The 25568-nt window shown below is 31.9% G+C and overlaps 6 protein-coding genes and 1 pseudogene across 6 annotated transcripts; 2 read left to right on the forward strand and 5 right to left on the reverse strand.

The window, feature by feature from the left end:
• Nucleotides 1-1453: 1453 nt before the first annotated feature.
• On the reverse strand, nt 1454-4564 carry LOC108824342 (glutathione S-transferase U12). Its single transcript, XM_018597755.2, has 3 exons — nt 3938-4564; nt 2430-2482; nt 1454-1896 (listed from the first exon to the last, which is right to left on the reverse strand). The coding sequence occupies exons 1-3, from the start codon at nt 4247-4249 to the stop codon at nt 1593-1595; spliced, it is 669 nt and encodes a 222-aa protein (XP_018453257.2). The 5' UTR covers nt 4250-4564; the 3' UTR covers nt 1454-1592.
• A 1321-nt stretch (nt 4565-5885) lies between these two features.
• LOC108824327 (glutathione S-transferase U12) lies at nt 5886-6995 on the reverse strand. Its single transcript, XM_018597738.2, has 2 exons — nt 6484-6995; nt 5886-6397 (listed from the first exon to the last, which is right to left on the reverse strand). The coding sequence occupies exons 1-2, from the start codon at nt 6892-6894 to the stop codon at nt 6041-6043; spliced, it is 768 nt and encodes a 255-aa protein (XP_018453240.2). The 5' UTR covers nt 6895-6995; the 3' UTR covers nt 5886-6040.
• Nucleotides 6996-15816: 8821 nt separating this feature from the next.
• Nucleotides 15817-17054, reverse strand: LOC108839244 (glutathione S-transferase U11-like). The gene is made up of 2 exons (XM_018612049.2): nt 16634-17054; nt 15817-16433 (listed from the first exon to the last, which is right to left on the reverse strand). Exons 1-2 carry the CDS (start codon nt 16970-16972, stop codon nt 16068-16070), a joined length of 705 nt encoding a protein of 234 aa, XP_018467551.1. The 5' UTR covers nt 16973-17054; the 3' UTR covers nt 15817-16067.
• A 2705-nt stretch (nt 17055-19759) lies between these two features.
• LOC130499740 (protein SHORT HYPOCOTYL IN WHITE LIGHT 1-like) lies at nt 19760-20646 on the reverse strand (annotated as a pseudogene).
• A 430-nt stretch (nt 20647-21076) lies between these two features.
• Nucleotides 21077-21991, forward strand: LOC130499825 (zinc finger BED domain-containing protein RICESLEEPER 1-like). The gene has a single exon (XM_056994255.1). The coding sequence runs from the start codon at nt 21077-21079 to the stop codon at nt 21989-21991; it is 915 nt and encodes a 304-aa protein (XP_056850235.1).
• Nucleotides 21992-22111: 120 nt separating this feature from the next.
• Nucleotides 22112-22996, forward strand: LOC130499827 (zinc finger BED domain-containing protein RICESLEEPER 1-like). The gene is made up of 2 exons (XM_056994257.1): nt 22112-22573; nt 22670-22996. The coding sequence occupies exons 1-2, from the start codon at nt 22112-22114 to the stop codon at nt 22994-22996; spliced, it is 789 nt and encodes a 262-aa protein (XP_056850237.1).
• Nucleotides 22997-23258: 262 nt separating this feature from the next.
• Nucleotides 23259-23949, reverse strand: LOC130499828 (serine/threonine-protein phosphatase PP2A-5 catalytic subunit-like). Its single transcript, XM_056994258.1, has 2 exons — nt 23817-23949; nt 23259-23548 (listed from the first exon to the last, which is right to left on the reverse strand). The coding sequence occupies exons 1-2, from the start codon at nt 23947-23949 to the stop codon at nt 23259-23261; spliced, it is 423 nt and encodes a 140-aa protein (XP_056850238.1).
• Nucleotides 23950-25568: the final 1619 nt, after the last annotated feature.

Raw genomic sequence — 25568 nt, forward strand, 5'->3', positions numbered from 1 at the left:
TTGGTTATCTCAACTTTATAATCACTTCAAATAAACATCTGTTGATTGATGAATTTATACTGTATTCAAGAAAGCGTTGTTAAACGTACGGTGACTCAACGCTAAACCGAACATCTAGAATAATTAATCGGATGATTAAAAGTTAATCCGTCTAGATGTTTATCTTAATGAAGATATAGTGTTTTCATTAATTATTAATGATATCTTATTTAATATAAGATTTGACTAAAGGCTAGAACCATTAATATGTATATGTTTTAATAAAAGAGGTTATATAATATACCATATGACTAAATGTTAGTTCCTTTAAAATATTTAATTTTAATAAGGGAGATTTATAAAATAACTTGAAAAATTAATAAAAAAATATTAGAAAGTGAGATTCAGTGTTTTATATTGTGTTGACTCACATTTAATTATTGAGTTGTTTGGATACATATCTACCGGTATAATGTTGTTTCTATAATTATCTTTGTGAATATCTAGTGTTTCTATTAATTATTAGGGACACTTTGTATAATTTAACATATGACTAAATGTTAGATCCATTAAAAAGTTTTTATTTTGATAATAAAGATGTTTCTGTTTTAATAAAAGAGGCTATGTCATATAATATATGACTAAATGTTAGATCCATTAAAATATTTATGTTTTAATAAGAGAGATTTATCAAATAATTTGAAAGAAAATTAATTAAAAAGTTATTTAAAAGTGGGATTCGATGTTTTATATTATCTAGTCTCAAATTTAATTATTGAGTTGTTTGGAAACCTATCTAGTACTTTAATGTTGTTTCTATAACTATCTTAGGGAATATCTAGTATTTTCATTAATTATTATTGACATTTTATATAGTATAACATATGACTAAATGTTAGATCCATTAAAAATTAATAATAAATATTTTTTTCTGTTTTAATAAAGAGGTTATATAGTATAGCATATGACTAAATGTTTTTGTTTTAATAAGAGAGATTTATCAAAACAATTGAAAGAAAATTAATATAAATTTATTAAAAAGTGGGATTCAATGTTTTATATTGTCTAGACTTAAGTTTAATTATTGAGTGTTTTGGAAACATATCTAGTACTATATTTATCTTACTGAAGTTATAGTACTTTCATTAACTATTAGTGATATTTTATATAATATAACATATGACAAATTTATAGATCCATTAAATGTTTTAATAACATATACTATCTAATCTAACATATGACTAACCGTTAGGTCCATTAAAAGCTTAAAGTTTGATAACTTTGCTCAATCTACAAGTTCAAATAAGCTATAGAGACTTGATTCGTATAATCAAGTGATGTCAAATCGCTTGAAATTAATTTTTTGAATCGACGAATTTAATCAAATTAATGCAACACAAAAAAAAATTATCATTTAATAAATTTAAAAACTAAATATCATAGAACTTAATTAGCAGCTTTCATGAATAAGAAATGGCAATCAAAAACTCATAACATAAAAAAAATGGTAACATAAAAATCCCCCAAAACTCATAATTAATATATCATTGTTTTTACTGGTTTCTGGCTGGATTGGAACACATCTTTCTAAAACCATATTGAGATGTAAATCCTCACTGAACATTAAACTTCTTTTTAGCGAATTCAAAGAATTCGGTGACAGTAGGTAAATAAGGTTTCATAGCTTCATGGGCCCTGAACTTCTCAGCCCACCGAAGCATGCCCGGTGTTGTATCTTCATTTAAAAACTTCACACCTGAAAACACCTCGACGACCGAAAGCGGGCCCACCATAGACCCACAAGCGATGTCGAAGAACCCAATGCTTTCTCCTCCGAAGAAGTATCCACCTTTGCTGCTTTTCTGAAACGCCTCCTCAAGCGACGCTAGACACTCTGTCAAGTCCCCCGCCATAGCCATTCTTGTGAGATGTCACCACATCCATGCGGGCTTGTCATTAAGGTCCAAAGTGGACAATATCGTACTAATCGGATAAATAGAGTTGGACATGGGATTTGACAATCCTAACATTTGGTATCAGAGCGGTTTGACGAAGATCTGCAAGAAAGACTAAAATACCCCTCGAAGGAATGAGGAATCCTTGAAAAAAGAAAAAAGAAAGTCTGTAGCAGGAATGTCAGAAGATCATGGAACCTGTGATGTATGTGATGTTGTGGAGACGCATTCTCAAAGGAAGAGAAACACACAAGAGATGAGTTGTGGTTCTTAATTTGAAGGGGAGAATGTGAGATGTCAATCTAAGTCCCACATTGGATATTAGACAAAGAAAAGTCTAATATATAAAGAGAAGTCCAACTCTAATTAGTACGAGGCCTTTTGGGATGGAAACCAAAAGTAAATTCATGCGGGCTTGTCATTAAGGCCCAAAGTGGACAATATCGTACTAATCGGATAAAATAGAGTTGGACATGGGCTCACACAATTCCAACAATTCTCACATCGTTATCTTTTGCTCCGGCCACCGCATTGATCGTTTCAAAGCACTATTGTCATGTCCAATTCAAGATATACGCATGTTTAATGATGATATTATATTTAGACTATTTCATAACGTCGTCTTAGAAATAATTGATTAGTTGAATTTAAAATCTATTAAAAATTCTTAAAACATTTGCTTGCATTTTTGCAAAAGTAATTTTTGGACGATCAAGGAAAACCAGTCACACTCTTTTGCAATAAAGAAACTACTAAGGGTGCGCGAGTATGCTTACAATTGGGTCTCCATTAAGGTAGAGGACGGAGCATCCATGCGGTTCTGGTCAGACAATTGGAGCCCTTTTGGAAACATCAGGGACTTCTTGGGTATAACAACCCCTTCAGCTCTGGGTATCCGCCAGACGGCTACACTGGTTGATATCTACTATGATGAGGCGTGGCATCTACCCGCCCCGCGTTCGGACTCTCAACTGGCTCTCCATGTCTTCCTCACTACTCTCAGTCTGTCTCAATCGCATGACAGTTATGAGTGGAATCAACCAGGTAATTCTTCCCCAACTTTCAAAACTGGGCTGACCTATAATCTCATTAAACCGCATCAAACTCCAGTCTCCTGGTCCAAGATTATCTGGTTCTCTCGAGGGATTCCGAGGCAGAGCTTTCTTGCATGGTTGGTCATCCTAAACAGGTGCCCGACAAGAGATCGTATCATCAGCTGGGGGCTCACCACAAGCCCTCTCTGTCTTCTTTGTAATGCGGCAAATGAGTCGAGAGACCATATATTCTTTGAATGCCCTTTCTCTTTTGCGGTTTGGAGCTTCTTAGCAGTGAAAGCAAACTGTAGAGCAGATCGTACTTGGGCTCAGAACGTTCACTATCTCGAGCATCAACGCGGTTTCAAATCAGAAAGATGCCTCCGTCTTCTAGCTTGGCAAGCATCGATCAATTCCATCTGGTCTGAGCGTAATAACCGTCTTCACCGGCAGAACTTCCGCTCCTCGACTTCGATCTCCAATTCAGCGTATTCATTGATAAAGAATAGAATCTCCAGTCTTCGAGATCAAAACCCGACCTTCGCTTCTACCCTATTTCAGACTTGGACTGCTAGCTGATGGATCATCTCCCTACCACTGATTCTCGATGTGAATGGCTCTGATTCTCAAACTTGATCGGTGTCTTCTCTCATCTCTGCATGTCGCTCTGTAATACTCTGGAAGCACCGTTTGACTACTCCTCTTTTGTTTCTGAATGGCTTAAAGGACCTGTTGTAATGGGCTTCGGCTCTAAACATTGCCTTTTCAGGCACATATCATATATATATATATATATATAAAAGCCCTTTTCTCAAAAAAAAAAAAAAAAAAAATTTGCTTGCATTACTATTATCTAATTTCTCCAATATTTAATTAGTAAGATAAATTTTTTAAAAAGACTAGTCAAGTAAATAATTGATGTTTGATATAGAAAATAGAATAATTGATATCACTTTAATTATTTGTTACCTTTCCGTCGACGAAGTGAGCCCAGAAACGACCAAAGGCACGATCATTGGGATGTGAGGGGAGGATAGAAGGATCTGACGGCCAAGATTCGTCGATGTACTGAACGATGTTGAGAGACTCGCAGATTGAGACAGGGACTTTCTTGTAGATTGGGTTGGATTCCAGAAGAAGATCGCTCTTGGAGTTAAGGATTTCTTCTATGTACTCGTACTCCACGGACTTGAGATGTAGAGCTACTTGAGCCCTTAAAGCGAAGGGGCTGCCCCATGTCCCCAATAATTTCACAGTACTTTTGAAACCGCTCTGAGCCATCTGAGACTTTACTTCCTTTTGTTTTCTTAACTTGAGGGTTTTTTTTTTTGCTAAAATTTGGGTCTTAACTTGAGTTGTGTTGTGTCTCGAGAGATCAATGGAGTTGTTTTGGGTGAGTATTTATTTTAATTCTTATAAAAGAACAATTTGATTATCTTGTTTCTTTCTTGAGTTTCTTCTCCAGCTGGCGTTTTGGCGGCTGAGTATATTTCTTGGTATTACTTTTATGATCTTAAGGTCTTAATTCTAGATTTGATTTTTGAAAGTTACAACCAAAGATTAGTCGCTGGAGATGAGATGGTTTCAATTTCACCGGCGCTTGACTTTGGAAGTGCGCCAGGATTGACTGTTGACTAATTACAGTTATTAATATTACTCTAGAGTGACTGATCCTCCTAAGCTATAGCGGATTTTAAATTGGGGTAATAATACATGCAGAAGTTTTGTAAGAAGTATTTAGGCTAGTCAAAGGCAGGTGAGTCCAAATTCTATTATCTATCTGATGAAATGCTTATGGATTAAGCTGAAGTAGTGTAGCGTTTGGTTTCGTTTCGTTTCAATTTTAATCTTTGTTTGTATGTCAGTATGTGTCATGTTTGATTGAGTTTTCGACTTTCTCTTTTCAATGAAGATTTGTATGTATTCTACCGATTTTAGTATCTCAATCATATATTCCAAGTCTAACCAGTGTTATCCATGATAATCAGATGACAACAAAAGAATTTATATTATAAATATATTCATCATAAAATGGTGACATAAAACCTATATGCATCCTTTCTACATCAACTCAACTCTAATGTGATGTTTTGGCTCCAATGAATTCTCTCTCTTTTTCAAATTATTTGTCGTTGCAGAGCAAAATTTTTCGTTTCAAAATAAGTGTTATTTTATGAATTCAATGCAAAATTTATTGACATTTTATTCTAATATACTCCCTCTGTTTCTAAAAGATGCATGTTTTAGATTTTTTACACTTATTAAGAAAAAACATAAAATTGTAGTTACCAATGCATTGTTTTTCTTAATGAAATATTCCCCATAATTTTTAACCAATAAAATTTTAATAAATACAATTATATTTTTTGAAATGTATAATTTGTCATTAATTTATATATTGAAAACATAAAAAATGTATCTTTTTGAAACGAAAGTTTTTTCCAGAACATGAATCTTTTAGAAACGGAGGGAGTATTTTTCTTTAAGTTGAAATGTGGTTAGATGTATTGATAATGATGTTTTTATCTAGTAAATATACAAAATTAAATGTTTTATTAATATGTGTCTTGAAGTGTAAAATGACAACTAAAATAAAACGGATGTAGTATTAAATACTTCTGTATTTAGGAATTTACTATTATTGATTGAATGGTGTTTGGTTATGAGAAAAACAATGTTTTAATTTAAGAAACAGACATATTAAATGCTTTATATATATATATAATTAGATTATATGTTTTTTGCTAAAAAAATAGTTAGATTATATGTTATACATATAACGTATCTTCTTGCCTATGAATGGGTGTGTTTCTCAACCTTAGTGGGAGTGGTCAACGAAGCTTTAATGCTAAATTGTTAAAGTTTTGGTCTCGTCTGATTTCAATACCCTAAAGCAATGGCCAATTTGCATGGAATGTAAGCAACCCAAGGATAATGTTTATTGTATTCGGTATAACGAATTATTATTACATATTTCGCAAATAGTAACTCTTACAAACAACAGTGTTTTTGGCAAAACATAAATCAGATTCAAACACATTAAAGACTTTCCTTTTAAAGTCATCTCTGATCTTACTGAACATTGAACTTCTGTTTGGCAAACTCGACGAACTCAGCAACGGTAGGCATATAAAGTTTCACAGCTTCATGGGCTCTAAATCTCTCGGCCCATTGGACCAATCCCGGTGTTGTATCTGGACTTAAAAACTTCACACCTGAAAACGCCTCGATGACTGATAATGGGCCCACTATGGCTCCACATGCGATGTCGACGTAGCCAATGTTTTCGCCTCCAAAGAACTCTCCGCCTTTGCTGCTCTTCTGAAACGCCTCCTCCAACGCTGCGAGAGATTCCATCAGGTTTCCCGCCGCCGCCATCCTCCCGGCGTCATCCTTAGCTCCAGCCACCGCATCGATTGATTCAAAGCCCTGTACCATATATACACATATTCTAAGTTTTAATTATTTCGGGCATTTGTAATGAAACAAAAGTGATAGTTAAACTGTTTTGTTACCTTTCCATCGACGAAGTGTGCCCAGAAACGAGCAGAAGCACGTTCTTTGGGATTGGAAGGGAGGATAGAAGGCTTAGAAGGCCAGGCTTCGTCCACGTACTGGACGATGTTGAGAGACTCACATATTGAGTCATCACCATGGATAAGGACAGGGACTTTCTTGTGGATTGGGTTGGATTTAATAAGAAGATCGCTCTTGGAATTCAGAACATCGGCTTCTTCTATGTACTCGTACTCTACTGACTTGAGGTGTAAAGCGATCCGAGCCCTCAAGGCGAATGGGCTTGACCATGTACCAATAAGCTTCACGGTACCGTTCGAACCATTCTGAGCCATCTCTGTTTTTTGTCTTTTCTTGATTTGAGTTGTATCTCGAGAGATGGAGTTGTCTGTTTTCTTGTTTTTCAACATTTGATGAAGGATTGTTTTGCCTGTTTACTCGACTGATGTTTGGGTGAATATTTATAAAGGAACAATTCGATTATACTTATATTTTTATTTCTTGAGCTTCTTCTTTTGCTGCCATTTTTGGCGGCTGGTTTTAATTTCTTTTATCAATTCAAAAGTCTCCCTTTTTAAGATTTGTTATTTGACTTTTAGACAAATAAAACAAAAGATTTTATGTTGAAAAGTAATAGTGGTAATTAAAGATTAGGCGTTGGAAAATACAAAGGTGTTTCAATTTGACCGTACCGCGAAAGTGTGCAGAATTGACTGTTGACTAGTTAGTTTTTTTAATCCAACACGATCCAGCAACTTTCTAGGTTACGGGCCAATCCTCCTAGGTAGTGTTTCATCCAGTATTCCACCTTAATCAATTCTGTCACTACAATTATTTTCATTATTATTTGGTGTTTCCAGGACAATAAATTTATTAGGTTAATAATGCAATTAAAAACAAATGATCATAGCATCTCTAACAAGCCCCCTTATTTTAAAGAAATCCACCTTTAAAATAAAAGAATAAATGAATGGTTCTCTATCAGTCAATTTATTTTTAGAAAATCAGAACTTTACACTTTAGTTCTTAATATTATTAACAATTAAAAATAGTCATTAAACTTTAAAAATCAATAAAATATACTATTTGAAACATATTACTACGTGAGATTCGATGTTTTATATTATTTTAGGCTCAAATTTAATTATTGAGTTGTTCGGAAACATATCTAATGTTGTTTCTATAGTTATCATAATGAAGTTATATTGTTTCGTTAATTATCAATGATATCTTATATAATATAATATTTGACTAAAGGTTAGGACTTAGGACCCTAAATGTTTTTTTTAATAAAATAGGTTATATAATATAGCATATGACTAAATATTAGATCCATTAGAATATTTATGTTTTATTAAGAGAGACTAGGATAAGACCTGCACCTTGCGCATGGTGAAATATTTATTTTAAAATTTATTTTTTCATATTGTAAAATTTTATGATTTCTGAATACATGTGTTTTTGTGTTTAAAATATATTTGATATTTATGTTTTTTCAATGTAGAATAATTAACTAAGTATAAATATTTAGTACACATAGAAAAATATAGAAGCTCAAATCAAACAATTAAAATGAGATATCATTGATATTCTTATAATCATAGATTAAGGGTTATGAAAACATTTGATGGTATTTATAAGGAAAAACTCATCCGTATATATATAGTAGGTATAGATAGGTTTTCGGATTGTTTGAAAAGTTAAAATAATTAGAACTAATTATCTAAAAACCATATTTTAATGTGATATATTGAACCAATATTTACGTAAATTTTCAATAACTACCACAAACATATTTAGCAAAGTTGTTTTGAGTTGTCGAAATTTTAGACTTGGTGACAAAGTATATTATTATCTTAAATTAAACTTACCATATAGAACTTTTTCAAAATTTTGTATCAAGCTTAAAAATTTGGTGGAATCATTAACTTGGTCAAAAAGTTTCTCAACTATTCAAACAGTATGGTATAAAAACAATTAATTTAAACTTACCAAAAGAGTTTGATACATAAATTGTGTATCAGGAAAATTTGGTTCAAATATTAGGATTTTTACTGTCTTCTAATGATCATAATACCAACAGTTTACAATTGATCCTATTTCGACTCAATTAAAACTAAAAAGAACATTTAACGACCTTGATTATAGATAATCAGAAATAAATAGTTATTTTCTAATTAAACATATTGTATTGAAAAAAATAAGATTTATATATGATCGGTTTTTTTTACAATTTTTGTTTGTTTATATAATCATTTATATGTTGGGCTGATACATATGGATATTTTCTTTTACTAACTTGTCAGTAAATAAAATGTAAATTTTTTTCGATTTTGAAGTTATACTAATTTTCAAAATATCAGATTTTTACTTTCGTTTTGAAAATATAAGATGGAAAATTAAAATATTAAAAAAGATAATTACAAATTTGAAAACTAAACTAAAATTGTGTCTCTTTGCTATTATTTTATCAAATCGTCTCTTTGTTATTAATAAAAAAAAACAACACTTAGAAAATCATTAGTTTCTGTTTTATACCAAAAGCATGCAATACTGAGACCATAATATATAGTAAAATTTGATTTAAATTTTAAAATTTGATTTAAATTTCTGTTTTATACCAAATCATGCAATATTTAGACCATAATTTACTTTCGTTTTGAAAATATAAGATGGAAAATTAAAATATTAAAAAAGACAATTACAAATTTGAAAACTAAACTAAAATTGTGTTTCTTTGCTATAAAATATTTTTTTTCTTTTATTAACAAAACAATTTTGAATAGCTGCGTCTCTTTTGCTATTATTTTATTAAAGCGTCTCTTTGTTATTAATAAAAAAAAACAACACTTAGAAAATCATAGTTTCTGTTTTATACCAAAAGCATGCAATACTTAGACCATAATATATAGTAAAATTTGATTTAAATTTCTGTTTTAGTAATATGGACTAAGAGTGTATCTTACACATTTTTTAAAAAATATTATGTTGAATCACAATATAAATCAACCTTGAGCCATTTAAAGAAAGTATCATTTAATGAGATCCTCGAGTATTAATTTAATGAGATCGTCGAGTATTAATTTAATCAGATCGTCGAGTATTAAGTTTATCATATCATATACATTTATGTTTGGATTAATATAATATTTCCTAGAAATTAGTTTTTAAAATTACTAATTTTTAATTGATTTTTATGGTGCCATGTAAACTAAATTAACATCATAATTAAGTGACACTTAAGCAAAAAAATTTTAATTAATACAAACTTAAGGTTACAACTTTTTAAATGTTTCTTTATTAATATATAGAGGATAATCATACTTTTTTGTCAAATTAAATAATCATACTTAGTGCACGTATCTTTACTTTAAATGCAAAAATAAATTTTCATATTTTGATTAGGAAAATCTCGCATAAATGTTGCTAACTATGAGTAACTTACTTTGTACCGAATAAGAAACTAAATTATTCTCTCTATTAATATAGTCAAATATATAGAGTAATTAATCGTTGCTTATTTCCAATTTTCTTATTGCGGGCCACGCAAGCATTCATATTTCTTATTTATGGTGTTCAAAACACTGTCATAAATAGAAAAGAAGGATTTATATGCATAACTATAGTCTAAACCAATATTTAAGAGAAGTGAGACCAATAGCAAAACCTGTAATATATTTAGTGAGTTAAGGATATTTCTAAATATGGTCTGAAGAGAATTGTGGAGCTGACATGTCAGCATGGCATTAGGGTAAATAAGTATTAACTAAAAGGTTATTTTTTACTTTGCTTCCCTATTAATAAGAAAGGGATGATACATATTTATTAATTTGAATTTGTTTCATAAATGTATTCACCTATTAATCAATAAAGGAAAATTAATAATATGTTAGATTGTTAGTCCAATATTGAATTTATTCGTTTTATATTAAAAAAAAGAAAGATATAAACGCGTGAGAATATTTTGAGTAGTAAATGTATTACTATCAATGCAGCACCATATATTCATATATTTTCATAAATTAAAAATCCAATTAATATTGACAAACTTGTGCGAAGAAGCTTTAAATATATTGTTTTATCAAGTAAGATAAGCTTAATTGTACGGTAACTGAAATTCCATATAGAGAAAAAATACTTTGATATAAGTTTCTATATTTCCGACTTTACAATATGCTAGATATATAGTTCCCTACTTATATTAAATTTCATATTCTCTATATATATATATTCTCCATATTATTTATATGTGTGACAATTATAATAAATTAAATAAATATGTGGCCAGTCCTCATTTGTCTATGAAAATATGAACACCAAATATAAATCATATAATAAAACATATCTTGTGTGGCTGCTTTCTCTGAGTTGGTCCTCCATGAATGAGACTATTATCAAATTTTTGATTATTAGCTAATAATCAATAAACAACAATCCAAAAAAATCAAGTCTATTCATTTACCGAAATTATATAACTGCTAATCAAAAATATTAAAATAACAAAGAGTAACAAACAGCTGCATATAATATTCTTAAAAGTAAACATAAAAGAAATAAGGAAAGATACTTGTGGGCATGTGGCCTAATTTAAAAAAAAAAACTATCGACTTAAAAAGGTAAAGCAAGTCAGTATTTTTTTACCGACTTAGAAAGGTAAAGTTGTGAATTAAAAAGGTAAAGCTAAACTTTGATTCTTAGTCTGAACTCGATTCTTAGTCTCTCATAGAAAAACATCTGAATTAGAAAGGTAAAGATAAAAGTAATATACTTAAAAGTAAACATAAAAAAATGTGAATTACAAAAACCTGTGAATTAGAAAGATAAAGCTCCACTTTGATTCTTAGTATCTCGCTTGAAAATGCTCTGGTTAAAACCCTGTAAACCATTAGACGAATTGCTATCAGGCAAAAAAAAAGGAGCAATATGTACACGAATTACAAGACAATAAAAGTAATAGAAACCTTATATAATCACACCTACATGTACACGACTTATTTTGTTCGGAATGACCTCCACTTTCATTATATATATTTTTAGATCTTGTACACCAAGTTTAAATTTTCGTTAGTATTATGCAATTAATACCCGATATTTTTTGACTCATAATTGCCACTTCTTGAATGACAGCATAATTACCTATTTTGAAAATGAATGAATGATAAAAAGAATGATTGTTTATTCATTATGGACGAATCATAATTGCCAATCATAGTAGTTTTCAAAATCGAAACCAAATTAAAGTCGCTCTACAAAGGTTGCTATAAATGTACACACGAAACTAAAAACAATAAATTAGTGGCATTAAATTAATACACGAAATTAAAGGCAGTAAATTAAGATTGCTATAAACGGATGCATCATTAATTGAATGCGTAATGCGAATAATTCGGTTAGGTTCAACGATAAGACTATTATATAAGTCAATTATTCACATGTATCACAATGGCATTCGTATGTAATTATTCTAGTGAATTGAGGGTAAGTTTAAAAATGGGATGAGAATGAATATGGTGCCGCCACGTCAGCATGACACACATATAAATAATTTACAAAACAAATGTTACTCTCAAGAATTGCTCCTTGATTAATAAGAAGGGGATTTATCAAATAATTTGAAAAATAATTAAAAGTGGTATTCAATTTAAATCGTCTAGACTCTCAAATTTAATTATTCAGTTGTTTGGAAACATATCTAGTACTTTAATGTTGTTTCTATAATTATATTACAGAGTATCTAGTATTTTCATTAATTATTAATGACATTTATATTAGTATAACATATGAAAAAATGTTAGATCCATTAAAAAAAATTATTTTAATAATAAAGATATTTATTTTTTAATAAAAGAGGTTATATAATATACCATATGACTAAATGTTAGATCCACTAAAATGTTCCTGTTTTTAATAAGAGAGATTTATCAAATATTTTTAAAGAAAATTAATATATATTTATTAGAAAGTGAGATTCAATGTTTTATATTGTCTAGACTCAAATTTAAATATTGAGTTTTTTGGAAACATATATAGTACTATAATTATCTTAGTGAAGTTATAGTATTTTCATTAGTTATTACTGATATTTTATATAGTATAACATACAACAAATTGTTAGATACATTTTTTTGAATAATAAATTGTTAGATACATTAAATGTTTTAATAATAAAGACTATATAATGTAACATATGACTAACTGTTAGGGCCATTACAAAGATAACTTTGCTCCCTCTCCTTTCTGAGAAAAAATCTTTGTATTCTAAAAGTAATGGAGATGAAAAGAACAGTTGTATTTATTGTGATGATGTTGATGATTGGAAATATTGTAGTTGAGTCGGAAGTTATAGATATGAAACTCGGACGTTGGGGAGAGTGCATCAAGTTGTGTTATAGCATATGTATCACCGGTCCAATACATGATAGATTCGGATGTTTACCTAAATGTTCTAGGGAATGTGGACCACATCGTAAGTTTTTGCAACAATCGTGAATAAAAGTTGCATTTTTATTCATTCATGGTATATGATCTTTTCCTAACATTTATTTATATCTTTGTGGTTTTCTTGTTGTGTGTAACAAGTAGGAAAAGAGATCGATGCGAAGAAGGCAAAAGACTATGTGAATTCATGATATGTGTGATAAAAAATGTGAAGGCAATATAAATTATTAATATTTTTGCAGTATTCGACGATTTAATAAAGATATGTATTTTTGGGTTATTTCAATTTTATAATAAATTTAATAAACATATGTTGATTGACGAATTTATCCATTGTACAAGAAAACGTTAAGCGCTAACGCTTAACGCTAAAAATAATTAATTGGACGTATAAATTATTAGTTAATCTTTCTAGATGTTTACCAATTAAAACAATATATATATATTAAATGTCATAATTGGGAATAATATTCATATTTTTTATTTTCATAAGATTTTATACTAAAATATATTAATTGCTGTAATTTCTAAACTGTTTATTATTTATTTTTATCATATTATAATTATCCAGACGGTTTACAAGAAAATCACTACGGTTTTAGAGAACCTAACACCTAAAACACTTTTTAGAATACTGATTTATCTGGATAATTGTATTCTTAATTCTCATAAAACTGTATAATGTCGTACATCCATTGTTTATCATATGGAGATTTATTATATGGAGATTTATTATGTGTTTAATTCAATTCAAATCCTACTTAAAAGTTATATTGTTCTCCTGTTCCAACTCAAAGGCCATGAACAGAAATCATATATGATTCAATTTACGATAAAAAGTCACACGAAAAAGAAGAATAACAGTAAAAATAAACATTATGATCTAACTTGTATATGTGGAATAAGAATAATGTGCTAAATTTAATACTAATCTGGTGACTTTTCCATTGACCGAAAAAAATTCTGCCGACTTTTCTTCTTAAAAATCATCAATTTATTGTGATTATTTCATATAGATTTGGTACTTAGCATTTTGGAGAGCAACAAAGTCTGCTTCGCGGAAAAGAGATTTTACATGGTTTTTAATGCCAAAAAAGAGTGGTGTTCATATACATGTATATATATGTTATGGTTTCACAATGCTAATATATAACATGCATACAAATAAAGAATCAGGTGGATCCAGAATAATAAGTCGACGGCATGTTCCTCAAGTTATTTTAAAGTTTTTCAGTCCAATCATATTAATTTTTATAATAAAATCTTGAAGGATCTAGTTTTTTTTTCTTTACCCACTAACTAGGTTTAAACATGTCTTCTTTGGGTCATATATTGATTAAATTTTATTTATACTATTATTTAATAAGCATTTTTTAAATTTTCAAGTTAAACTTAGACTAAACTAAGAAAACTTAAACTTAAACTTATTTAAATCATTACTAGTCTTATGAGTACTTAAATTTATCAATATATAATTAACTAAGAATCCATAATAATAATAAATTATCCATATCGACTTTCCATAAAAATAAAATTAATGAAATAGTAAAATAAATTTACATATATATTTTTATCGAGTAACCAAAAATATTACTAATATCTCAATTTGTTTATATTTTAAGTAAACATAAATTGAATTAAAAAAATCTTACTTACTTTGTTTTATTTTAGTTTCGTTTGTTCAAAGTTTTCTTTTTGTAATTTGATGCATATTACTGGTTAAAAAGATAAAAATAATCATAAATAAATAAATGTTCACCTGTTTACTTTACTTCATTGCATGAAATGTTTAATATTCCCTCAATTTCATCAAAACTGTCATTTTGATATTTTCACACAAATTCAAAAATGATTGAACTGTATATATATTTTTATTAATTACACAATGTTAACCAATAATATTAAGATAAATAAAATTATTTATTAAATCAATATATTTAAAAAAAAATGCTTAAAATAATTATAATTTGAATTAAATTTTGAGAACAACACTTTACAAAATGAAAAAATGTCAACGTAACATTTATTGTGAAACAAATGAAATATGTAATTACACTCTTATAGTCTTATAGATTTTATTGGTGTTTAAAAAGACAAACATGAGATAAAAAGAGAATAAAAAGTTGAAAAAGATTTAAAAATGGTTAAAACATAAAAATAACTTATGATGCTAGTTTTTGTATGTAGGAATGATTGTGCTCACATGCATGAAAAAACACCTAATCAATGATTTTTTTTAGTTTAGGACTAATTATAAGATAATTCGATAAAACAATAAAAATTTAAGCTATTCAAATAATATATAAACTTAATAAAATAATATATATTAATACATTTATATTTCTCAATACAAATATATTTGTTTTTTCTTATCGTTTTGATATTTTAGTGAATGCCTCTTTTAGATTTTTCTATAAATGAAAAATGTTCGCATAAATATGGCCAGTCAAGTGGTAAATGAGATGTTAAAAACATAAACCCCTAAGATATGTTATAATTATATGACAAGTTTGGGTTTAGCCTTGAGTCCACATAACTTATTTGGTAGTCCGATAATAGATGATCTAGTAATTTCTGAAATTAGTTAAAAAATATTTTAAACTCTGGTAGTAAATATCAGTATTTAATTGTGAATATCTAAAATTTACGGAAAATCCAATCGAAAATATATATTTATTTAAATATTTTTGGTTGAAATTTCCATAAAATTAAATAGTTATAATAAAATATTAATATTTATATACATACATATATTTTATATATGTATTTTTATAACCTCAGGAATTGCTGTTAAGTTGATCATTATGGATTTTTTCTCCAAACTGATGGAATGTGGCGAAGCTTCTCTAAATGACACGTTAAATTTCAATCATACAATGCATTGCTAGTACTACTTTCGAGAAAAATGTTTTGTAGATTATTGATTAATTTTACAGCATAATGAAATCCAAGAACATACACTTTCTTGCGTGCCACAATCGAAATCGGATACATATAAAGAAGTAAGAAAGAGAAAAAAAAAACAAAAGAACATTTTGACTCTACCTTAAAATTAACCGAGGCTACATTTTATTCCCCGATTTAGATTATTGGAAGCATATGATAATATGCCGGTCAAAATAATAAATTTTATAACCTTTGGTCTTTATTTAAAGATTGAAGTATTGAACTTAAGCCTAGCGAACTCGACAAGCTTTTCAATATCAGGCATGACAGGCTTGACTGCTTCATGTGCGTAGAATCTATCTGCCCAATGGAAAAGACCTGGTGTGCTCTCTGGATGTATGAACTTGAGGCCTATAAATTTCTCAAGAACCTTGAGAGGACCCAACATCGACCCGAAACCAATATCTATAAATCCGATGTGGTCTCCTCCAAAGAAGCCTCTTCCTTTGCTGCATTCTTGAAACGTTTCTTCCAAAAGAGCCATACACAGCTCTAACTTCGCTACTGCCGTCTTTCTTTCCTCCTCGTCTTTTGCTACCGCTACTCCATTGATTGATGTGAAACACTATATAAAAGATCAAGAAGATTAATTATTTATATGATTTATGAAATTTACTACGATATTCTAAACAGTTGCACATTAAAGACATGCCAATCTTATTCAAGTAAATGGCAATTTATACATTATACATTCAAGGAAATATGCGAATGCACCATATGCTAAAACATAAATAAAGGAAAAGTATATATAGTCTCATGACTTACGTGTTCATCGATGTAGACGTCCCAAAAACGAGCAACGGCTCGATCAAAGGGATCAGAAGGAAGTATCGGAGGACCGGAGAGCCAAGTTTCATCGACGTACATGACGATGTTGAGTGATTCACGGATTGGTTTGTTTCCATGGATGAGGATGGGGATTTGTTTATGGACTGGGTTGTAGTTTAACACGCTCTCGGAATTCAACGTATCTTCTTCTTCGAGGTACTCGTACGGTACACGCTTTAGGTTAAGTGCGATCCGAGTCCTCAGCACGAAAGGGCTAGGCCATGCTCCTAATAGCCTTACGTACTCATCATCGTTCACACCATTCATTAGACCCATTATTATACTTTTTTTTTTGTTTCTGAAAATTAAAGATTGATCAGACTCAGTTCGCTGCTCTTTTCTTTGGGATAGAAAATGAAAAGCTGTGGTTTGATGAGGTTTCGTCTCTACGTCTGGCGTCTATATATATGGACGATCTCACTTTTTTATTTTATTTTCTCAGGTTTTGCCACGTATGTTGGTCAAAAAAAGCTTCGGTATGCATGTGCATCATAATAATGTTAACATAAACAAACCAATAAAAATACATTGAATAAAGAAAATGGATCGGTAGGAAATTCAAAGAGACAAGAGAGTCCAGGAAAGTGTGATAAGTCCGGTTTAGTTGCCTGATCGGTACCGTTGCTAAACAGTAGGACCCCCACGGTAGCGTTCATACCGATGTGTACTAAAGGCTTGTACTTTAGAAGCTACTGCGAAAATATATAGCATGAAAACGGGAAAATTGTTTATTCTCGTACTAACTAGTTGTTCCCGGCTTTTTACACACGAACTTTTAAACCATTCAAAAATTCACACAAACAATGGAAATATTACTTATTCCCTTATGAACTAATTATTTCTAATTTTTTTACATACAAATTTTTAAACTATGCCAAAACCACATGAAGTACGCTATTTTTTTACTTACATACACAAACTATCAATTTTAAGCTAATTCCTCTAAAATCGTAAATTGTGTTATTTAAACATTAACTTAGTTTATAACAGGTGGATAATCGGTTTAATTTGGGTTGATAAAAAAGAAAATACGTTGTTTTGTTTTTTTTCTTTTCTTTTTGTCAAGTGCTCTTCTTCTTAAAAATCGTTTTACTCTTCATCATCAATTGAAAATAAAATTTATTATTTTGTAGAAGATTAAACGTTTTATATAATGCATAAAGAAAGAAGAGCAGTAACATAGCGGATTGGTAAACTAGTAGTTGATGTTCTTCTTTCTTTATACATCATGTAAAACTTTTAATCTTCTAAAAAATAATAAATTTTATTTCTAATTGATGATGAAGAGTAAAAACGATTTTTGAAAAAGAAGAACAGTTGACAAAAAGAAAAAAAAACAATATATTATCTTTTTTATCAACCTAAATTAAATCGGCTATCTACCTATTATAAACTAAGTTAATGTTTAAATAACACAATTAATAATTTTAGGGGAATTAACTTAAAATTGATAGTTTGTGTATGTAATTAAAAAAATAGCGTATTTCATGTGCCTTTGGCAAAGTTTAAAAATTTGTGTGTGAAAAAGTTGGAAATAATTAGTTCATAAGGAAATTTTTAATATTTCTATTGTTCGTGTGGTTTTTGGCATGCCTTAAAAGTTCGTGTGTGAAAAAGTCGGGAACAACTAGTTCGTAAGGAAATAAGCCATTTTTTGCGTGAAAACTGAAACGTAAAAAGACGAGAAAAAAAGAAAAGAAAGCTGAAGTGTAATTATTAGTTAATAGTTGAGTGTTTGACGGAATGTATTATTTCTAAAATTTCTTGGTCTATAGTATACCAACCTACTTTTTAATTTTCCAAAGAGATGGCACTACTATATTATTTAAAATAAAATATAATTAGACAGATACATTGGTTTCCATAAAAATGTATACACTAATATGCAGTGGCGGATGTAGAGGGGTGGGAAGGGGGGCAGCTGCCCCACATGAATTTTCAAAAATTGTGTGGATAAGTGTTAAAAAAAAATTTAATGCCCCCTCTGATTTTATGTCCGAACTTTGTATTGCCCCGGGTGAATCTCTCCGCCGGCTCCGCCACTGCTAATATGTAACAACTCACAAACAAAGAGATTGATGGAAATTGTATAAGTTGAACTTTTAGAATATTTTTTCCTCTTTTTGTGTGAAAGTGTAGAAACCGCGTTTTGGATAAGTTGCGTGCAGAGAAAATGAAAGTCAACGATATATATGAGTCTAGTGAGGGTCTTGTGGTGTGTGGTGGTGCCGACTCCTCTCTTTTATGTCGTATCCTCATCGTGTGGCCACAACTAACCACAATGTGAAAGAAAGGTGGGTAACCCTGTGTTTAACACTGTGTTTAACGAGTGGGTCCAAATGACTCAAATTACCCAATAGCTTTGTGGCCCAACGGATTCGGCCGTGACCGTTATTATAAATGGACGCCTCATGTATTTTTACAAAATCAGGCAAGGCCATATGACCATGAGATTAAGAAGTGAAGACACGCTATTTCAACACATCATAGTGGCGGAAGTCTACACGTTTAGGTGCAAGGAAGAAATAAAAATCGTTAGAACAGGACCAACGTTATAGAAGACGTTTTAAACCATATAATAAACATAACTAGCTAAGGTGATAGGCAAGGTTATACGGAAAGTGAAGAAACAAAAGAAAATGACATTTTTTGTTTTTTAACTCAACATCAACTTTTCATTAGCCAAATGTGAATACAGGATTACAACATATTTTCTTGTAATATAGTCATATGCAAAATTAAACTTGCAGTTTTATTACCCCACCGTCGACTATTATTTTCTATTGACTCTCTCTACTATGTACAATTGACTATTTAGATTTTTTTGTTTGTTTTGGTTTCTTAATCTTTGATCATTAGATGACTCCCCAGCGAATATTTACACAACTAACTCACATGTTCCCTTCACATATAGGGGGCATGACGAATAACAACAACATTTGAAACTCTATATATATATATATATATATATGTTTTTTTTAAAGCTAGAACGGGTTTGGTCCAAAAGAGTTGCCGTAATTCTAGAAGAAGGAAGCTCTTATCTAGAACAAACGAATTAGCAGAATCACCGTAAACACTGTTCCCCCAAGATTGCATATCACCTGCGAGAGAACTTATACTTAGCATATCACATGTCCATGGCATGATACTTAAGCTAAATAAAGCCAGCCTAAAATTCACAAACATCTTACCCCGTTTTTAACACTCATAAACTAGTTAAATAAAGACACTGTCACTCGAGAAAAGGTATATATATTTTTCTTTAGAAGATAAAAAAACATTCCATTCTAATTCGAAAGCTTAACCTAACCGAAACAGCAACATAACGGTACACATACAATCAAGTAAGAGAAAGTATAAAAAGAGATAACCTCAAGAAAAGCTCTGGTGATGGAAAGTGAACCCAATAGCAATATCCCATCTATTGCAAATGACATCTGCAAGCAAATGACACCACCTTAGGGTTAATTACACAAATCATACAAAACAACAACAGCAATGTTGCAAAACAACAAGAAGTTAGTTAGTTATCACGAGTCAAGGAGAGATGTCGGCTGGCAAAACACGGCGGGAGGCCTTTTTAGCTCGCTTAGAGACCTTCTTGAACATACTCGTTAAGAATCTGACCAGAAGATCCACACTACTCTCCCTCTCATCATCATCATCATCGTCATCTGAAACGACATCGTATTCGTACGCGTCGAAGAAGAATCGATCCTCTGATTCATCGTATCTCCTACGCGACTAAGAACAAAAGAGATGACCTCTCAAGTTTCAAATTCCTCAACAATTCGGATTACACAAGATACCTGAGAAGCGAGTGGCCGTTTCAATCGGCGGCGTAAGATGATGGAGTCAAAAGAGAAATGAGTTGCAGAGACAAATCTATGCGAGACATTGATCAATTGCAGCGACGATGATGATGATAAGGTTGTAGCTGATAAAGCCATTTAGCGAGCTCCGAAGAAAGAAACAATACAAGCGACTGATTTGTAAATAAAAATGGACTAAATTGATAATAAAATAAACTTAGAGCTAAATTTGGAAAACACACATAAATATAAGGTCCAAGTTTGTTAAATCTACACAACGTGGCAAAAAAACTGCTGACCATTTCAAAAAAACAAAAAAAATATCTTCTCACCAACAAACAAACAAAACAGAGAAAAGCCCTCTCGCTAAAACCCTACCGCCACGAAACCACCGACACACCAAGAGTCTCCGCCGCTGTTAAACCCACGGGAGCTACTTGAATGACGAGGTGAACGCTGTGAAAGCTTATATCTTTCTAGATTTTTTTAGGTTAAGTGAAGATTGAATTGCGATTGTGTTTTTTTTACTGTGTAGGAGGGAGAGACAGTGATGATGATAATCAATGAGATGGACTTATCAGAGGCAGTGATTGTGAAATCCACCAAACTCAAATCAGCCGTGTGGAATGATTTCGACAAGGTGAGGAAAGGAGACACACACGTGGCGATCTGCAGACACTGTGAAAAACGTCTCAGCGGTTCTAGCGCGAGCGGGACTTCTCATCTAAGGAACCATCTGATCAGATGCAAGAGGAGAGCTAACAGCAACGGTGTTGGTGTTACTGCTGCTCAGAAGAGAGTAGTAGAAACAACAACGACACTCGAGCTAGCGATTGTGACAAAACATGAACAGAGTAATAATAATAATAATAATGCATCTGTGGTTAACTCCGGTTTAGATCAGAGGAGGAGCCGGTTCGATCTAGCACAGATGATAATCTTACATGGCTATCCGTTAACCATGGTTGAAGACGTTGGGTTCAGAGTGTTCCTTAGAAACTTACAGCCTCTCTTTGACCCCGTTGTGTTCGAGAGAGTTGAGTCTGATTGTATGGAGATATACGCCAAGGAGAAGCATAAGATCTTCGAGGACTTGGATAAGTTGCCTGGAAAGATCAGTATCAGCGTCGACGTGTGGAGGAACGGTGATGATTCTGATGAGTTCTTGTGTTTGGCTGCTCATTATATCGATGAAACATGGGAGCTGAGGAAGAGAGTTCTTAACTTCTTCGTAGTTGATCCGTCATCTCGTAGCGATGATGTGATGCTTGCTGAGGTTGTGATAACGTGCTTGATGGAATGGGATATTGACAGGAAGCTCTTCTCTATGGCGTCGAATCGGACTCCTCCCTTTGGTGAAAACGTGGCTAGCAAGATCAGAGACAGGTTGGCACAGAACAAGTTTCTTTACTGTAACGGCCAGTTGTTTGATGTGAGCTGTGGAGTTTATGTTATTAACCAGATGGCTCAAGAGTCTCTCTAAAGTTGTGTCGAGACGATAAACAAGATTCGAGAAAGCGTTAGGTATGTTAACCAATGGACTGGTAGCAGTGAAAGGGTCCTATGTATCGATGACTCAACGCGATGGGACACCACGTTTACAATGCTGGAGATTGCATTAGAGCATAAGAACATGTTCTCGCTCGTGAAACAGCGTGAGTCCTCTGCGTCATGTACGTCTGATTTGGAGTGGGAGAGGTTAGAAACGGTTGTCGGGTTCTTGAAAGTCTTTGTCGAAGTGACGAAAACATTCACAAAGAGAAGCGGTAGTAGTTGCTTAACCGCAAACATTTACTTCCCTAAGATATGCGACGTACACCTCTGGTTAATAGAATGGACCAGAAGCCCTGACGGTTTTGTTAGCTCCTTAGCTGTAACCATGAGGAAGAGATTCGAGGAGTTTTGGAATAGAAACCACTGTGTTCCAGCCATTGCTACCATATTAGACCCACGCTTCAAAATGAAGCTGGTGGAGTATTACTATCCGCTGTTGTATGACTCTGCTGCTTCGGAGTTTATTGAAGACATCTATGAGTACGTCAAAGTGCTTTACAACGAGCATTCTGTAGGATTGTTGTTAGCATCATCAGACCAAGCCCTCGTCTGGCAGGAGAATCATCCTCATCATCAGCATGAAGATAGACTCTTATAATTTGATAAGTACATTAACGAGACGACTACTTCTTCACCAGGTCAAGACTCTAAATCGGATCTTGAGAAGTACCTAAAGGAGCCTCTGTTCCCACATAACTCAGATTTTGACATACTCAACTGGTGGAAAGTTCATACACCAAAGTACCCGATTCTCTCCATGATGGCACGTAATGTGTTGGCGGTTCCCATGTCGAATGTATCATCAGAAGAAGACGCCTTTGAGAGTTCTAGGAAGAGAAGGATTAGTGAAACCTGGTGCTCGCTTAGACCGAGTACTGTCCAGGCCTTGATGTGTGCACAGGATTGGATCCGTAGTGAACTAGAAAGCTCTTGAATCTCTCTTTTTTTTTGGTTTAGATCTCAGCTCCTATAGCTTGTTTGGGTATTATATGTACCACCTCTCAAACAACAATTGCTTTATTCATATGTACCAGAGTCTTTTGTAACGCTTGCATCAGTCAGAAGGTTACACATTCGTAACTAAAGATCAAGTAAAACAAGACAAAGTTTAAAATGTAACTACAGAACAAGGTTAAGGATGTTTTTCTTCTTTTTTGGGTACTTACAAAAAGTAATCTGGAGTCTTGCGTGTAGTTTCAGGTTCGACTTGACGCGGGGCTGGATCGAACTGAAGGAAGTTCTGGTCCATGTTCTCGCATATCTATCTCTAGAATCGCAGCCATGTTTCCGCATCGGTAGCAATAGTTCGGGGCACTAAACACAGTCACAACGTTCTTTTCTTGGCACCAGTTATAACCTTCCATGACAAGTTGGTGTGCTCTTGAAATCAGGCTGAGTCCATTGGTGTGGTTAAACTGAGTAGCGATATCTTGACCGAACGTGTAGCCTGCTCCACGAGGAGATATCCCCCAACCGCATCGATCATCTGCAATCAAAAACAAGAATTTACAAAAGAAACTTATATGCAAATTTTTTTATAGAAGCTGAGGATTTCAAAAACTAACAGTTGAGTAATTTGGCGGCTTTCGTGATTCCCTCTTAAGATGGTAAAGCCTATCTCTGTATCGAATTTTGAGTGCTACCAAGAGCGAGACTGTCTTCACAGAATAATACTCTCGATCTTCACAAAATTAAACAACAGTCATGAAAAATATAACCAGCATAAAAGGAGGCATAAACACACACACACACACAATTCTCAGTACAAACACTAGTCGCTTCTCTTCGTATATCCAACCAATCACTAAAAGAATGACTGTTTTCAATGGCAAAGAAGGACTCCATCAGCTGCTCGATCTGACGATCCACGTCTCCCGTCTCCGGCATCTTCTAACCGAACTCGATATCCAGATTCGGTTGGTATTGGATCCGGATGTTTTCTTATCTCGCTGATTAGTTTTGTTTGTTACATGAACTCTTATTTTATTAACTGATACGTGGCTTTTTGGCGCGGCATGTAACGAACTTGCCGACGAAGCTTATTACGTTAGCCCAGCTGTTACTCGGCCCAATTAAATGGAATGAATAACCTTAATTCTTTTTTTTCGATATTGTTTTACTTCTTCTCACGGGAATATATATATATTTTAACACTTTCACGGGGATATATTTTGTTTTAGAAATTAAACTAGCAAACACTGATGTGGGTGGGTCAATTATTATTTCATTTTATTTATTGTCTTTACAATGAACTAATTGGTAATTATCAGAGTTTAACTAAATTATCTAGAGCGAGAGGAGCCAATCAGTCGTCATATATAGTTGGAATGCTCCAGCTTTAGACTAGTCTTCAGTTGCTTTTGATTCTCGACGACCGGAAGAAAAGAAAAATAACAGTGACCAAAAAAGTTGATTGATTATTATGTCTCTATATTAAGTACGTTTCACGGGTTTGATAATAATTCAAACTCTGCGATTTCGTACTTGAAAAGGGAATTGATGTGTGTTTGACCAAAAATTAAGATGAACATGTTGATCTTATGTTTAATTTTTTGTATAAACATATAATTATATGTCTAACAACTAATGGCATTTTTGCTTTACCATATGCATGTGTTCAAGAAAAAACTAGAATATGTATAGTCTGTTAATTTGTAGAATTTTCTTACGCGTATTTTGGTCATTTGCCTTCACCATACGTATCCAAAATTTCTTCATAATTATCTTGTATAAGTATAAGACGTGTGTACCTCAATGTATATAGTAAAAACCCATTTTGCAACCTCCATTTTTGTTGACATTCAGTTTTCAGTTTTTATCTAATAACCTTAGTGATAGTTTGCAAATAGTTATATTTCATTAAGCATAACTTGTCACATAGTAAGATGGATCAGAGTACCAAATGGCTAATATACCGATTAATTTCTATAATGGTTTTTGGTTTATGTTGTGTACATCCGTGATGTAACAAAGGAACAAACTATGTTACTAGTTATTTTATATGCTAAGATTACTGAATCTAATTTTGAAATGGATGAAAAAGATATGAAATAGAGAGTAGTGGTGGAGTTGACCCCACAAAAGAACAAAAGAATAAAAGATGGGAAAAAGCATAACACAAAGAACCAAAAAACAATGTGGTCTCCTTTATAAGAAGAACCATTACACACATTCTCCTTTTAAAGCTCATATTTTTAATATGAAAATTGTATATGCCATTCCATTATGAATTATAAAAATCTGTTATATCAGATCTTTGAAGACATCTCTTTTATTTTCTCTTTGCAAGAATATATGCTTTCAGAATAATCAATAATAACGGACTCGACATATTTTTCTTAATGGTTGGATAAACTCTTCTGAACTATGGTTGGATAAACTCTTCTGAACTACAATATTTTTCATTACACATACAATTCCATCTTATTTATATTTTGGTTAAAATGTGTGTTTAAAATTCATATTTTATAAGAAAAACTGCATATTGTTTTTCTTTATCAACTCTA

Source organism: Raphanus sativus, chromosome 9, assembly GCF_000801105.2.
Source record: "Raphanus sativus cultivar WK10039 chromosome 9, ASM80110v3, whole genome shotgun sequence".
NCBI classification, from domain to species: domain Eukaryota; kingdom Viridiplantae; phylum Streptophyta; class Magnoliopsida; order Brassicales; family Brassicaceae; genus Raphanus; species Raphanus sativus.

Excerpts from the sequence above, each read along its gene's own strand:
- LOC108824342 (XM_018597755.2), bottom strand. The coding sequence starts at position 4,249 with ATGGCTCAGAGCGGTTTCAAAAGTACTGTGAAATTATTGGGGACATGG. Across the intron at positions 2,483-3,937 it reads CTCACTTCGTCGACGGAAAG|TGCTTTGAAACGATCAATGC; the intron begins GTAACAAATAAT and ends ACATGACAATAG. Across the intron at positions 1,897-2,429 it reads AAAGATAACGATGTGAGAAT|GGCTATGGCGGGGGACTTGA; the intron begins TGTTGGAATTGT and ends TCTCACAAGAAT.
- LOC108824327 (XM_018597738.2), bottom strand. The coding sequence starts at position 6,894 with ATGTTGAAAAACAAGAAAACAGACAACTCCATCTCTCGAGATACAACT. Across the intron at positions 6,398-6,483 it reads CACACTTCGTCGATGGAAAG|GGCTTTGAATCAATCGATGC; the intron begins GTAACAAAACAG and ends TATATGGTACAG.
- LOC108839244 (XM_018612049.2), bottom strand. The coding sequence starts at position 16,972 with ATGGGTCTAATGAATGGTGTGAACGATGATGAGTACGTAAGGCTATTA. Across the intron at positions 16,434-16,633 it reads ACGTCTACATCGATGAACAC|TGTTTCACATCAATCAATGG; the intron begins GTAAGTCATGAG and ends TCTTTTATATAG.
- LOC130499825 (XM_056994255.1), top strand. The coding sequence starts at position 21,077 with ATGGACTTATCAGAGGCAGTGATTGTGAAATCCACCAAACTCAAATCA.
- LOC130499827 (XM_056994257.1), top strand. The coding sequence starts at position 22,112 with ATGCTGGAGATTGCATTAGAGCATAAGAACATGTTCTCGCTCGTGAAA. Across the intron at positions 22,574-22,669 it reads TGCTTTACAACGAGCATTCT|TACATTAACGAGACGACTAC; the intron begins GTAGGATTGTTG and ends TAATTTGATAAG.
- LOC130499828 (XM_056994258.1), bottom strand. The coding sequence starts at position 23,949 with ATGCCGGAGACGGGAGACGTGGATCGTCAGATCGAGCAGCTGATGGAG. Across the intron at positions 23,549-23,816 it reads TAGTGTTTGTACTGAGAATT|ATGATCGATGCGGTTGGGGG; the intron begins GTGTGTGTGTGT and ends TTTTGATTGCAG.